Source organism: Cebus imitator, unplaced genomic scaffold (assembly GCF_001604975.1).
Source record: "Cebus imitator isolate Cc_AM_T3 unplaced genomic scaffold, Cebus_imitator-1.0 Scaffold194, whole genome shotgun sequence".
Lineage (NCBI taxonomy): Eukaryota > Metazoa > Chordata > Mammalia > Primates > Cebidae > Cebus > Cebus imitator.
In genome coordinates, this window is record NW_016107509.1 from 3,638,850 (window position 1) to 3,654,577 (window position 15,728).

Below are 15,728 nucleotides of genomic sequence, written 5' to 3' on the forward strand. Positions count from 1 at the left end.
AAAAAGAGTTTTGCTCTTGTTGCCCAGGCTGGAGTGCAGTCGTGCTATCTCGGCTCACTGCAACCTCCACCGCCTGGGTTCCAGTGATTCTTATGCCTCTGCCTCCCAAGTAGCTGGGATTACAGGCACCTGCCACCACACCCAGCTAATTTTTGTATTTTTAGTAGAGATGGGGTTTCACCATGTTAGTCAGACTGGTCTTGAACTCCTGACCTCAGGTGATCCACCCGCCTAGGCCTCCCAAAGTGCTGGGGTTACAGGCCTGAGTCACCGCATCTGGCCTGAGAGTGTTTGCCAAATTCATTCACGAAACATCTACCAAGAGCCTACCACTGGTCAGACTCTATGCTGGGGCCAAAAATATAAAGAGGAATAAAATTCACATGGGGAAACTCTATTATCAGACAGTGTTTTTTACTTAAGTTGAATCAACATTCAAATCACTATTTTGATAACTTAAAAATTCAGTTATGATTTCATCTCTGAAATTTATCTGAGTATGCTCTAATGTTCCACAAATAGATAGCACTGCCACCTGCCGTCAATTCTGAATTTCAAGTACAAAACCCTATAGTTTCTCAGCTTGCAGTCTCTGAAAAACTTATCAGCAAAATTTTGCTATCAAAGATTTCTCCCTTATTTATAAACCTGAATTTTAATAAAATTCCTGCAGTTCCTAGTACCCATCTGCCCCTAAGACAGAAAGAGAGCCCACCTCTGGGGCAAACAGGTGTTATAAGTCAGCAAGAGGTCAGACACTGATGGTGACCCTCTAGTGTGCCAAGCCAAAACATGAAGGGTCACCACACCTCACTGCTGGTTTAATAAATCCACCCACCATTTAAGAATCTAGAAACATTGGGCATGGTGGCTCACGTCTGTGATCCCACCACACTGGGAGGCCACGGCAGGATTGAAGTTAGGAGTTCAAGACCAGGGCAACATAAGAAGACCTCATCTCTTCTAAAAATAAAAATAAAAAATTAGCCAGGCATGGTAGTATGTACCCACAGTGCTGGTTACTCAAGGAGGCTAAGGTGGGAGGATCACTTATGCCCAGGAGGTCAAGGTTGCAGTGAGCTATGATCGTGTCACTGTGCTCCAGCCTAGCAGGCAACTGAGCAAGACCCTGTCAAATAAAAAACAAACTAGAGCCTTGTGGCCATTCATGCAAGGGAAGTTCCATCTCTGTTCTGGAGTTCTCTGTGCCAATAAGGTACTTTCTCAACAGCAAGGAGGAAAAGCCAATAACTATTCCTAACCCCAGTACTTGGGCTCACTCTGCAGGACATTAGCTTCTTTCAATCCTATTTCAATTTATAAAGCCCATATAGGCAAAGAGATTTAAGGAGTTCTAGACGTATGAGATAACTCTGTAAGACATGAATTTAAGGGAAATTTCTGTTTCCCAATCTCTCTGGGCAAAAGAAAGGCCTGGTGGCCCCCACAGCGGCGGCTGACCTTTCTGTGTTCTTTAGATAGCTAAACATCAGGCTCTGTATGAAAGCACAAGAAGCAAAACCACAGAACTTTCCAAGTAATTGCTAGTATGGCCAAAAGCAATTCTTTTCCATGCCAGGTTGTCTGCACCCTAGGATGGTGATTAGACTACCCAACCACTCCCCGGCCTCTGTGCAATCACATCCAGTGCTGCCACCCAAGCCAACTACCTTCCTCCCTCCTTCCCCAAGGTCCCAAGACAATTCTCGAGGACCTCCACTGCAAACCAGATCTCAGTCAGAAGGCTACCATCATATTCCACCAATAAGAGCCTTTCAGATCCAGCTCTGGCATAAATGACCCCTTCTGGAGATGGATGTGCTGATTTTATTTAGCTTTTCCCTATTGATATTTTTTGTTCTTTTTCAGGGATAGAGGTGAAGGAGATATGGAAGCAGAAAAACAGACTCAAGATAATCCAGCCACAAACAAATTGAGAGGGGTGGGGAATGGTCTTCCTACTGAAAAATGGAATAAGTATATAGCAGATATTTAACCTGATTATAGTATTTAAAACATGTTATATTTACTGTACTTTGTGAGGCTCAAAGCTCACATTTTATAAGAATCCTACCCGGACGATAGCCATCTCCAGCCAACACTTCATTCAAATAATACAAATGCCTTCAGTCCTTTACATCACTCTGTGATATCTAGTTTTTACAGGCCTGTCTTGTCTCCTTTATGAAACTAGAGGATCTTGCTGCTTCCCCAAATGCTATTCACTTGGGAGGGCCTCAGTGGCCCATAGGCACACCACACACATTTTTATCTCTACATATTCGTTTATGTTGGCTTCTCCTTCTGAACATATCTTCCCCTCTCTCTAACCTTCAAGCCTTAGTGCCGCTTAGTCCCACTTTCCTCACCAAGTCTTTTGTGATTACTGTAACAATAGACGCAGATATTTTTATTTGGAGTATGGGTTTGGAAACACTCATTTCAACAGTTATTCTATCTCAAGGACATAAATATTATTAAAAAACTATTATTCCCTGTATTAACATGCAAAAAATTAATTTAGAATATCTTACTTTTTAAAGAATATCAAATGGGCCCAATTACATTTTTCTTCATTGAATATTAAAAACATATTCAACTTAGTTTATAATAATATTAGAAATTATTATAATGGCTATTGTTATATTAAGTACCAGGTACTTTGCTAAATGCCTGTATACCACCGTCATGCTTTCTTACAAAAACCCTTGAAGGTAAGAATATTATTTTCATATTAAAAGCAAGGAAACACAGGCTCAAAATTATCTGTTTGATGACTGTTAGAAGAAGTTTCAAATCCAGATTTATCTAGTTTCAAAGCCTGTGTTCCTTGTATGACACTAGCCGGCCTCGATACAGAATCTCCCATAGCTAACCTACAATTGGCACATGGATATGTAACTCTAAACTGTAAACTTGGGGCTTTCAGTTTTTACATGCGGAAACAATTTTAGCCATACAAAAAAGTGCAAAAATTATGAGTCATAAATCAATTTGGATGCAAATAATTTAAGAGCAAACACTACAAGGAATAACCACCCATAGTGTATACGGTCATCTTCCTTGCCAGAAAACCCCAAAGTTATGAAAATTATGGGGAGTAAATATAGCCAAACACACCAAAGTACTGTAGGGAAAGAGGTCTCTTTACTACTCTTTCCCAACTACTGTTCTTGCCCAAGAGAGTCTAGCAGCACAGGCAGCATACCTGAGCATTCTCCCAGGTATGTCTGCTGGCTGCTTTGCCAATGGGCTTAATCAAAATTGTTTCCACACATACAGTTGCCATCTCTCTCTCTCTGACCTGTAAAGCAGGGAGTAAATGACTCAGTATGCCATTTCTGAAAGACTGCCAATCCCTAGGTGACTAGAATAATGTATCTTCTAGGCATTCAAACTAAATAAGTTACTGAACTCCTACTGAGTATAAAGCAGACAATAACTGTTTACTAACAAAGAGCTATAAAATTTATCCAGAACTATGGATTATTGTGCCAAAAAAGAAACTTAAGTCTTTCACTTCCATCTAGGCCCTAGAGTAACTAAAATACAGCACCATTACCAAATGATACCAAGTAAACATACTACCTGTACTAGAAGCGATACAGTACTCCTCTATAAGCCATGAAATAAAGGACATATAGACAATTATATTAAGCTGAGAATGTAAAAAACATATCAACATTATGAATGAGCAGAACAGTTAGGCATAATACAGAGTGATGAGTGTGAGATACAGGAACTGTACATAAAGGAATTTCTCATTTATCTCATGCTAGAAGACCTTGAAGAGACAGTGAAAGCTTTAAGATGATTTTTAAAAATTAAGTAGAAACTAAAGGAAGTCTTCCCTTTGACAGAGGCAAATGCAAATCTATGATGGATAAAAATGTACTGTATAGAAAGTAAAGCCCAATAAAGATTATTTTTAAAAAGCATTTAAGATTAGAACCACAATGTAATGCTAAAACACATCACCACAATAAAAAAGGTCAGAGCACATCAAAGTAACAATCCAACTCATTGCCCATTTTTTTTTTTTTTTTTTAAAAAGAGAAAGGGTCTTACTATGTTGCATGTTGCCTGTTGCCCTGATTGCCTTCAAATTCCTGTGCTCAAGCAATTCTCCTGGCTTAGCCTCCCAACTATCCGGGACTACAGGCACATGCCACCATGCTCAGCTCACCAACTTTAATGGTGGGATCAGTAATTACTAACAAGCTTTACACCCATATAAAAATGTTTTGTTACGTGGTTAACCTCTCTAAGGCAGATAATTTGAGTTAATATTACAAAATAAGTAAAAATCAACAAAATCCCTTAATTACATAGAACAGCTGTTGAATAAGAAAAAAACCATTCAACAGAAAAACTAAAAATATAGTAGCAAAATATCTGGCAGATGGCTTCCTTAATTACGAGATACAAAGTACCTTGTATCTAGTATTTAAAATATGTATATTTTAAGGACCTACTCCATTTCTTAGACTATCATGTTGTTCCATAAAAATTTACTCAATAAAAGTTAACCTTAGTTTGGCCTCTAAATTTTTTCAAGTAAAGCAAAAAGTTGAAATTAATCTGAAACCAGATTTGGAAATTAATACTATTGGGCCTAATAATCTGATTCCAGGGTTAATACAAATTTTTATTCACTATCATTCCATTTTTAAAATTCTCAATGTAACATATTTAACATTTTGTTTTCTTTTTTTTTTGAGACGGAGTTTCACTCATGTTACCCAGGCTGGAGTACAATGGCACGATCTCGGCTCACCGCAACCTCCGCCTCCTGGGTTCAGGCAATTCTCCTGCCTCAGCCTCCTGAGTAGCTGGGATTACAGGCACGTGCCACCATGCCCAGCTAATTTTTTGTATTTTTGGTAGAGACGGGGTTTCACCATGTTGACCAGGATGGTCTCGATCTCTTGACCTCGTGATCCACCCGCCTCAGCCTCCCAAAGTGCTGGGATTACAGGCTTGAGCCACCGCGCCCGGCAACATTTTCTTTTTTAAGTTAAAGAGAAACACAATTAAAAAGATTAGGGTCTTTGGCATTATCCTACTCGGCAAAGTGATGTTTCAGTTGTGTACTACAATGTCACTGACACTGTTTCAAAGTTAAATATTCAGCACATTCTTACCCTGAAAAAATTAATATAAGTCACAAGTAAAACAATCTTGAAAATTTCAAACTACTATATCTAAAACAATGTCTATCAGTAAAAAGCAAGTAATGCATCACAAAAAGCTATTTTCTCCAAGATACCTGTCAAAGATTTCTAACTTGAAAATTGTACATACTCATTTTAAAGGACAGAGTGATAATACTGTCTTTGAATTTTAATACAATGAAAATATTTAAAAATACAAATGTAAGGTATACCTAAAAAACGGAGCAGTCTTAAATTTTAGATAGCCTACTCCTGTCAATTAAAAGTAAAAGGTCATAAATTCCATACCTTTCCAGCTGCTTCTGGTGTTTCTCCTCCCTAGCCTGAGCCTTCATCTGCTGTACTTCAATAGTATCAGGCTTCCTTCTTCGCATGTATAGTTCATGGTTTCCCATACATAAGGCCAAAATCCGCTTATTGATTCTCAGACGAGGTGCATAAAAAACAAAATCCTGAACATAAAGTATTCCAAATTTAAAATCTTCCTGAGGGATACTGTGTCTCACAATAATCTGTACTAAATTTTAATATGAGGTATGAATTTTAATGTCATATAACATATAGTTTAGAAATCATACAATTTCATAACTCCCAGTGAGGATGACATACTTCCACATAACTGGTTCCTTATCTTTCGTATCCTACCAGTTTTGTAAAGAGGTTAATATTCTTATCTTTGTAATACATTAAATGTCATTTATTCCCTTTTGTTCTCCAAAGTAACTATGAACTGTATAAAGTTCCTTATAAGCCATTTGCCATTAATGTCAAAACTGGTTCTCTGTTCATGGCTGTAGAGGTTTTTTTTTTGTAACCTAGAACTGTTTGGGGTTTTTTGAGACAGTGTCTTGCTGTCACCCAGGCAGGAGTGCGGTGTGCAATCTCGGCATACTCCAACCTCTGCCTCCCAGGGTCAAGCAGCTCTCATGCCTCAGCCTCCCGAGTAGCTGAGATTACAGGCATGCACCACCACATCTGGCTATTATTTCTATTTTCAGTAGAAATGAGGCTTCGCCATGTTGGCCAGGCTGGTCTTGAATTCCTCACCTCAGGTGATCTGCCTCCCTCGAGCCTCCCACAGTGCCAGGATTATGCGCCTGAGCCACCGTGCCTGGCCTGTTCTCCTTATCTTTTATCTTTCCAATAACTAACAGAGTTAGGATACTAGAGTATACTTGACATTAGCGGAAATTTAAAAATCTATTTAAATAAAAAGATTTCTTAAGTTCAAGGCTTCAAGTTACAAAAATACAAAGTTTATAATGCAAAACTGTATAAACAATGTTAATTTAGAATAGGGCTACCTCCACTGCATTCTAGCCATCAATGAAGAAACGTTTTAAAATTGCTTCTTAGGAATGGTGATTGTTTTACTAGCCTCCTAATATATATTATCTATCTTATAACTGAATTTCAAACAAAATTTTAATATTTACATCTTACTTTAAAAATTAAACTTTGGATTTTTATTAACATATATTATTTCATCACTGGGAAAGCCGACCCATGGAAAGAGAAAGTTCCTTGAAGCAATTTAATAAATGAACAATGTTATTCTTCAAGTGATATCATAGGAAAGTAGCAGATATACAGTTCATACACAAAACATTTAAAAAATTACTTACAGGTGCCTTTTTGTCGATTGGCTTTATAACAAATTTTTTGTCATTAAATGAAATATTTCTGATTTCACTCCAGGGAAAACCAATTTTAGGTGTTAACCTTAAAAAATGAGAACATCTCCTTAATTAAAGGCAGGAACCAATGAACAAATCTCCTAACTATTTAGGGCCTAAACTGGCTGAATGACCAATCTTAAGAGTTCCATATTTTCAAAGTGTATTAACTTATTCATAACTACAGTTGACCTTATTTTTTTAAGAGGAAAATTGATAAATCACATAAAACAAATAATCGTCCAAAGATTTCATAAATATGTCATGAACCTTAAAAGTATTATAGTTATTTTCTTAAAATTATCTTAAAAAACTACCTGGTGACCCGAGTGTAGAACTGAGCCTCTTGGGGTTTGCACTAGCTATTTAGTTTTTATTCTGTTTGGATTCAAGCTACAATTACCGTTTAAATATGCATAAGAAGTGGGAGGGGGGGAAGGCCCTTATAACTTCTCATGTGAATTACTGGCAAGTTATTGAAGATTAAAAAAAAAAAAACAAAAAAAAACCAGTACTTCCTTCCTATGTTTAATTTGAATATGCCTGAATATTCATGAATATACTAAAAATACTTATTTCAGTATATTTTAAAAGAATTTTATGGTATATGAATATGTCAACTTAAAAATTTTAGCCGGGCGTGGTGGCTCAAGCCTGTAATCCCAGCACTTTGGGAGGCCGAGGCGGGTGGATCAGGAGGTCAAGAGATCGAGACCATCCTGGTCAACATGGTGAAACCCCGTCTCTACTAAAAATACAAAAAATTAGCTGGGCATGGTGGTGCGTGCCTGTAATCCCAGCTACTCAGGAGGCTGAGGCAGGAGAATTGCCTGAACCCAGGAGGCGGAGGTGGAGGTGAGCCGAGATCGCGCCATTGCACTCCAGCCTGGGTAACAAGAGTGAAGCTCCGTCTCAAAAAAAAAAAAAAATTTAAACAGTCACACAAATATTGGATAAATGGTCAAGATGGAATTCAAACTCTTGAGACTATACAGCAGTTACCTCCTTTTTACCACCCTAAAGATATAGGGAATCAAATTGGAATAAGTAATTTTGTTTCTGCCTTTTCATGTATTTTACTGTTTCAGACTATCCATCACATGCATCACTATTGTCCTATTGTCCTAATAACTACGATTGAGAAATGATTTTGACACCTATACTGGCCAGAAGGCATCTTTTAGCCAGGCTTCCGACAACACAGCATGAATTTCTACCTATTTATATTGCTTTTAGTTCGCAAGCTGAGTAGGTACTGCAGAACAGCAGTCTTTTCTACATAAAACATTTTTTTTTTTTTTTATTCTTTGTCCCTCTAGAGAAAAACATTATTTAGGTCAGTATGCATGTGTTATACTGCCCTCTAATGGCCCCTGATATCAGTGTAACCTGCTTAAAACAGAGACTGCAGGAATGTAACATAGTATTTTATGCTGTATTTACATGCCACTTCGAAAAATTCTAAAGCAATTGCCTCATATAATTCTCACAACAATCTTGTGAGGTAAGCCTGGAGGCTAATACAATAACTTTTTAAAAAATAAAAAAAATTGCTCCAATATATGCCTGAACAACAACAAAAAATGAAGAAGCCAGGCACCGTGGCTCACGCCTATAATCTTAGCACTGGAGAAGGCAGAGGCGGGAGGATCGCTAGAGGCCAGGAGTTCGAGGCCAGCCTTGGCAATATAGCAAGATCCCATTCTCTAAAACAAAAAAGAAAAAAATTCAGTTCACAAAAATTAGTCTTGAAGTCATTTTTGCTTTCCAAAAACTTCTATTCTGAATGACGTACATTCTAACTTGCTTTGTAATGAAAACATGAAAAGAGATTAGGGTAAAAGTAGTAAAATGCTTATTTGGAATCACATATGCTTTGAAATTAGTATTTTATTAGATACCTGTAATAATAAAAATAATAAAATTCTGGAGCCAACCTAGAATAAATAATGTCTTAGGAAAAGGCATTAATTACTGGCATAGACTTGGATGCTTATGTGGTATGGTAAATAAAGTCTAAGACAACTGGAGTTATTAATCCTGAAAAGTCTTGTAAGAGTCTGGTATATTTTATATTGCATGTATATGTTTATAATGTACTTTATGTAGTATTTACCCATGTATTTATGTAGTACATATACAATATGCAGATGTAAATATACATATATTATACATATGTATAATAAAATATTGAATTATATATGTATAATAAAAAAATAATATTTGGTCAATTTCAAAATATAATTATACTGTTCAATAGGCATAATACAGGGATGTTCTATTGTATTAATATCCAAATATATTCAAAACAATTCCTATATATGTTCAAAAAACATCCTCTAAGCTATAATAGACGTATTTACTAATTTCATTCTCTCATTGCTCTTGATTTCTTATATATATTCATTTCAATTTCAACCTATTGGTCAAGCATAATGGCATTTACAGAATTATTCCTCACCTATAGAGGGAACAAATTTTAATTAAGTTACTAAACATAACTCACAAGAGCTAACGCAGCACAATTCAAATAAAAGCAAATCACTTCATTTGATAAATACACTGAAAAGTAGAACTCTGAACTTGCAGGGTGATTAAGAGGAGAGAAAATATCTACAAATCTATGTGGCATTGACTAATCTTTTAGTTTGAAACTAGTAGTAAGGGTAATCAAGACAAGAAAGTACTCTGACAAACAGGACAGAAGATTAAAGTTATTTAGACCACTGAACAATGACTAGTTCACTATGCAACTAATTCACTTACTTGTCATCATGCTCATAAATATTCAGACCCAAAGCATCAACACCTAGCCACAGTTCAGTTCCCTTTTTATTTTTTATTTCAAAATAGTTGACTCCATACATTTCTAGATCTTGTGCAATCTTCAGGTATTCCATCATAGAATCCTCCCTGTTGAAATAAAACTAAATGTAACATATTTAAGTAGGAGCATATCAAACTAAAATTACAAATACCTTGAATTAAAAATCAGTGCTTTACATAAGTCAAATAATCTTTTGGAAATAATGTAATAATAAATGTTATGACATAAAAATATATTTTAGGGGGAAAAAAAAAACCATAGAAAATAGCTACCCAAATACCTTAACATTCCTCTATGTTCTTCATGCCAGTTCTGTATTCTTTCTTCCCACTGTTCTTTCGTTAGTTTGTGTTGTTCCAATACACTAAAAGGACAAAAGAAAATATAATGTCTTTATGATTCAAAATCATACACCTTAAAAGTATAGAATCCTTTTAGTAACTCGACTACAGGAGCTGTCAGACAAATTAATACACATGATGAAATTGCATAGAACTAAATTACATACTTACACAAACAATGAGTGCAGGTAAAACTGATGCAATCTGAATAAGGTGGCTAGATTGTACCAATGTCAGTATCTTGTCTGTAATATTGTACTGTAGTTACACAAGATGTTACCATTAGGGAAGGCTGGGAGAAGGACACCAGGGATCTATCTTATTTTTTACAATTGCATCAGAATAATCAATAATTCTCTCAAAATTAAAAGTGTCTAGGATGCTTAAATTCTTTGAAATAACACATGCTCCAAAAAGTTACTACAAAGATAGCTTATAGGAACCCAAATATTTCAAAGGAATAAAATGTTATATCAAAAATTAAAGACCAGATTGAAACCAGAATTCTTGGGCCCTAATTCTTCCTTCATGTATTTGTATTTACCTTTTTGCCTACTAATTTTGGTTTATGTAGGTAATACTTTCAGTTAAATAAAAAGTAGAGTGAAAAGTCATACTCTAATCCAATACTCTCCAAATAACTTGTTTTTGTATCCTTCCAGTGTTCTTAATTCAAATGTGAACAAATACATTCTTTTTTTTTTTTCCTTTTTTGAGATGGAGTGTCACTCTGTTGCCCAGCCTGGGAGTATAGCGGCACAATCTCGGCTCACTGCAACCTCTGCTTCCTGAGTTCAAGCGATTCTCCTATCTCAGCCTCCAGAGTAGCTGGGATTACAGGTGTGCACCACAATGCCTGGATATTTTTTTTTTTTTCTTTTTCTTTTTGTGTCTTTAGTAGAGATGGGGCTTCACAATGTTGGCCAGGCTGGTCTTGAATACCTGACCTCAAGTGATCCGCCTGCCTGGGCTTCTCAAAGTGCTGGGACTACAGGCATGAGCCACCAGGCCCAGCCAAACACAAACATTATGTTCTACTACTACTATTTTAACACCAAATTAGCAAAGTCATGTTTACAAGTTACCTACTATGCACACTACAGATCAGGATTTCTATTCTCTTTGGCTCATATGATAATTACTCACCTTTATTTACCAGATCCTACTTTACTGATAGCAAAAGCTGTGGTGTTAAAATATTAGTGTTTTGCTATATAAAAAATCTTGTATGAAATCCAGGGATTTCTTGGCAGTCTAAAGAAATCATAAAATCTCCCCTTGGACACATTACATACAACTTAGATTTCTTAAAGAGGTCTGAGACATACCGTTATGTTCTTCTTATACTCTGCTCCTTTCTCTAGGCATCTTTTTCAAGCTCTTGCTTTTGGGGAGAAGAGTTTTATCTTCCTTCTTAGAGAGCTTAAGTTTTCAGTTTCTTGTCTTTCTTGCTGTCTGGCCTCTGGGCTCACAGACAGGCATGCAATCAGCCTTGGTGATATAACCCAGTGCAGTTGACTGCTCATCATAATTATATGCCCAATGCCAGTACTAAAGTGGGCCTCAAAAATTTGCAGAATGAATGAAAGAATTAGAAGAGTCAATTTTTCCCAATCCTTTTCTTTTTTTCTTTTTCAGAGCCAACTTTCTTTTATGGGCTGTGCATTACACACTAACCTCAGTTTTCATAACTGACATCCACTGCCCCCAATCTACCCAATCTGGCTCAAACACCCAATACTCTATAAAGACTGCTCTTCTAAGGTCACTATATATCTCCTTTTTTTTTGTTTTGTTTTCTTGAGATGGAGTCTTTTGTCGCCTGGGCTGGAGTGCAATGGAGTGATCTCAGCTGACTGCAACCTCCGCCTCAGGTTCCAGCAATTCTCCTGCCTCAGCCTCTCCAGTAGCTGAGATTACAGGTACTTACCAACACATCCAACTAATTTTTGTATTTTTAGTAGAGATGGGGTTTCGTCATGTTGGCCAGGCTGGTCTCGAACTCCTGACCTCATGTGATCTACCCACCTCGGCCTCCCAAAGTGCTGAGATTACAGACGTGAGCCACCACGCCGGGCCCCAATTTCCTTATTCCAACACTTTAGTTCTCCTCATACTTGACCTCTTGGAACTACTTGGCAGTGCTGATCATTCTCTCCATAAATTATTCTTTTAACTTGGTTTCTATGACATAATACTCTTCTGGTAGTATTCTTGTTTTTTGAGACAGAGTCTTGCTCCGTCACCCAAGCTGGAGTGCAGTGGTGCCATGTTGGCTCACTGCAGCCTCCACCTCCAGGGTTCTAGTGATTCTCCTGTCTCAGCTTCCCGAGTAGCTGGCATTATAAGCATGCACCACCAGGCCCAGCCATCTTCTGGTATTATTATTGAATCTCTGACCATTTTGTCTCAGTACAGTTGTCCCTCCACATCTATAAAGGATTGGTTCCAGGACTCCCTATGGATACCAAAAACTGTGGATGCTCACTTCCCTGATATAAAATGGTGTAACAGTTGCATATAACCCATGCACATCCTCTTGTTTATTTTCAATCGTCTCTAGGTTAATAATACCTAATACACTACAAATGTTTTGTATTGTTATCCTGTATTTTTAAATTTTTGTATTTTTTTTTATTGCTGTGCTATTTCATTTTTTCAAATATTTTCCATTTGTGGGGTTGACTCTGTGAATGCAGAACCCACAGACAAAATCTGAGGTCCAACAAGGTCTACCCTAGGTCTTTTTCTCATTTGATAGTACTTGCAGGTTGATCTCTTTCATTCTCACGGCTTAATCATCATCTATTCACTGATTACTCCCCAAAACTGTATCTGTAGTCCCAGACTGTTCTAAAAGGTCTGGACCCACATATGCATATAAATAATAGATATCTCTCTTGGTTATACCATACATATTTCAAACTCAATATGTTCAAAACTGAATTCATCTTCCCCCTCAAATGTACTTTTTTTCCTCTCATTTTGATAAAAGGTATTACCAAACACCCAGCTGCCCAAGTCAGAAACCTGGTATGCAAAAATTTATGTGTATCTAGCTCTTTTCCAAGAGAAGCAATACTATCTGGTGGAGCTAATTATCTATACCACGAGAGCTAAACTTTTCTATAATAAGAACAAATTACTAATTTGGGTTTTTCAATACAAGAAATCAGAACCGCTGAATTATTTTATTTAATTTGTCATTACCAAATAACCTAATTACTCATTTATTCCCCAGGCTGTACTTAGAAACTGAGAAAAAAGTGTGCTATATACCATACTGGAGTAAGACAATCACTGTAAAAATATCCTCACTGTTCTAAACAGAAAAGAAACAGGCATCTGATTTTATGACTAAGTCTCATTTAAGATTAAAATAGCTTGAATCAGTCCTTCATGGAATATCAACTCTGAAAGAACAACTTACACAAAATTAAGGAAGAAATCTTGAAATGGGCATTTGCACTAGCAACCACAAGCAACCTTATCTAAAGCATTTAGCCACCTTCCTTGTTTTTAAACAGAGTGAGTTAGAGCACACATGTATTTAAAATAAACTGCGCTTGAGTGTGATTCTAGTGTTTAAAGGATTTTTTCATCACATGCCAATTACTTCATCTGCTGCTCAACCAAACAACAATCCGGTTTGACAGTGAAAAATACTGTACTTGTATAGATAAACCATTCTTGTTCTTTAACATTAAAAAAAAATTTACAGTAATTCTGATTATAAAGCAAAAGGTAATCCTTATATGAAACGAAATTCCACCATAATAGTCTGATTACTGAATTAAGTGCTTTAAATCTAAGACGAAGGATGTTAGGTTAGAGTAACATTCAAAACCAGAAGAATATAAACAGACTATCAAATATATCATATTCCTGATTCTCTTGGTGAACAACTGAAGATGACTCCATCCTCTTCCAAGGTGACTACTAATGCCACAAAATTACACAGCAGAACACTATAACATTTGATAATTAAATTTTGGCCAGCCGTGGTGGCTCACGCCTGAAATCTCAGCACTTTGGGATGCCAAGGCAGGTGGATCATTTGAGATCAGAAGTTTGAGACCAGCCTGGCCAACATGACAAAATCTCGTCTCTACGAAAAATACAAAAACTAGCCAGGCGTGGTGGCAGGCACCTGTAATCCCAGCTACTTGGGAAGCTGAGGCAGGAGAACTGCTTGAACCCGGGAGGTGGCGGGTGCAGTAAGCCAAGATTGCGACACTATACTCCAGCCCAGGCAACAGAGCAAGGCTCCGTGTCAAAACAAAAATCAAATTTTAAAGTTACTGTACTTGTGGCACCTTATAAAGCACGTATTAAAAGATGATATGTCTATTAACTAAAATAAACCTTAATGCCTACAAAGAAAATAAAAGTGAACATGAAGCAGTTGTCTTCCTTCATATTTCCTAACCATCAAAAAGAAACTACACCTAAAAGCTTCAATACTACTATAAGGAAATGGTGCAAAACTGAAATTTTAAGTTAATAGTAATGCACATTTTTACATTTAAATAGACATTTTTTAGGGCCGGGCACAATGGCTCATGCCTGTAATCATAGCACTTTGGGAGGCTGAGGTAAGCATATCGTTTGAATCCAGGAGTCGAGACCAGCCTGGGCCACATAACAAAACATCATCCTTACAAAAAATACAAAAATTGGCTAGGTGCAGTGGCACACACTGTAGTCCCAGCTACTTAGGAGGCTGAGGTGGGACAATGGCTTGAGCCCAGGAGGCGGAAGTCGTAGTAAGCAGAGATCACACCACTGAACTTGAGCCAGGGTAACAGAGCCAGATCTTGTCTCAGGAAAAAAAAAATTTTTTTAATTCAGGAATGTGGACTAAAAATAGAGCATAGTAAAAACCTCTTTCCAGGTTCTAAAAAGATCTCAGTGTAGTCTGTAATATCAAGGATATGTATGCTACCAAAATTAAGAATCAAGATACTTAAAGTAATATTTAGGCTGGGCTCATTGGCTCATGCCTGTAATCCCAGCACTTTGGGAGGCTGGAGCAGGATGACTGCTTGAGGTCAGGAATTTAAGAGCAGCCTGGGCAACACAATGAGACCCACCTCTTACAACAAATACAAAAATTAGCTGGGCACAGTGGCACACGCCTGTAGTCCCAGCTACTTTGCAGGCTGGGGCAGAAGGATCACTGGAGCACAGAAGTTTGAGGCTACAGGAGCTATGATGACACCACCACACTTCAGCCTACGTGAGAGAGTCAGACCCTGTCTCTAAAAAATCAAAAATTAGTATTTGATGTTTGATTTTCTAGATTTCATTAATATTACCAAGTAACACTTGTATCACTTTTGACAATTAAAACTGTAAACCATACAGTTCATTAATTATAATCATAAACTGGAAGACAGTCAGAGAAGAATTATTATCCCCACTTTGCAGACTTAGGTATTGAAGTTCAGAGGTTTTAGGTTATGTACCTAAGGTCACATATATAGCAAAGCGTTGAATCAATACTCAAAATTTAGGTCTTCTAATAATTTTTTCCTATGCCATGTTATTTTAAAATAGCCATTATAGAGGCAGCAGTACACTGCAGATAAAAAAAAATGTGGCCGGGCGAGGTGGCTCATGCCTGTAATCCCAGCACTTTGAGAAGCTGAGTGGGCGGATCATGAGGTCATGAGTTTGAGACCAGCCTAGCCAACATGGTGAAACTCCA

At 37.1% G+C, this 15,728-nt stretch overlaps 1 protein-coding gene across 4 annotated transcripts in view; it reads right to left on the bottom strand.

The window, feature by feature from the left end:
• Positions 1–15,728, bottom strand: part of RDX (radixin) — a 102,153-nt gene that overhangs the window by 51,214 nt on the left and 35,211 nt on the right. For all 4 annotated transcript variants that reach the window (XM_037745209.1, XM_017547080.1, XM_017547082.1 and 1 more), the window contains 4 exons: positions 9,958–10,041; positions 9,617–9,763; positions 6,800–6,896; positions 5,463–5,626 (listed from right to left, as the gene is read on the bottom strand). In XM_037745209.1, coding sequence (XP_037601137.1) covers positions 5,463–5,626; positions 6,800–6,896; positions 9,617–9,763; positions 9,958–10,041 — 492 coding nt within the window. The remainder of the gene's footprint in view (positions 1–5,462; positions 5,627–6,799; positions 6,897–9,616; positions 9,764–9,957; positions 10,042–15,728) is intronic.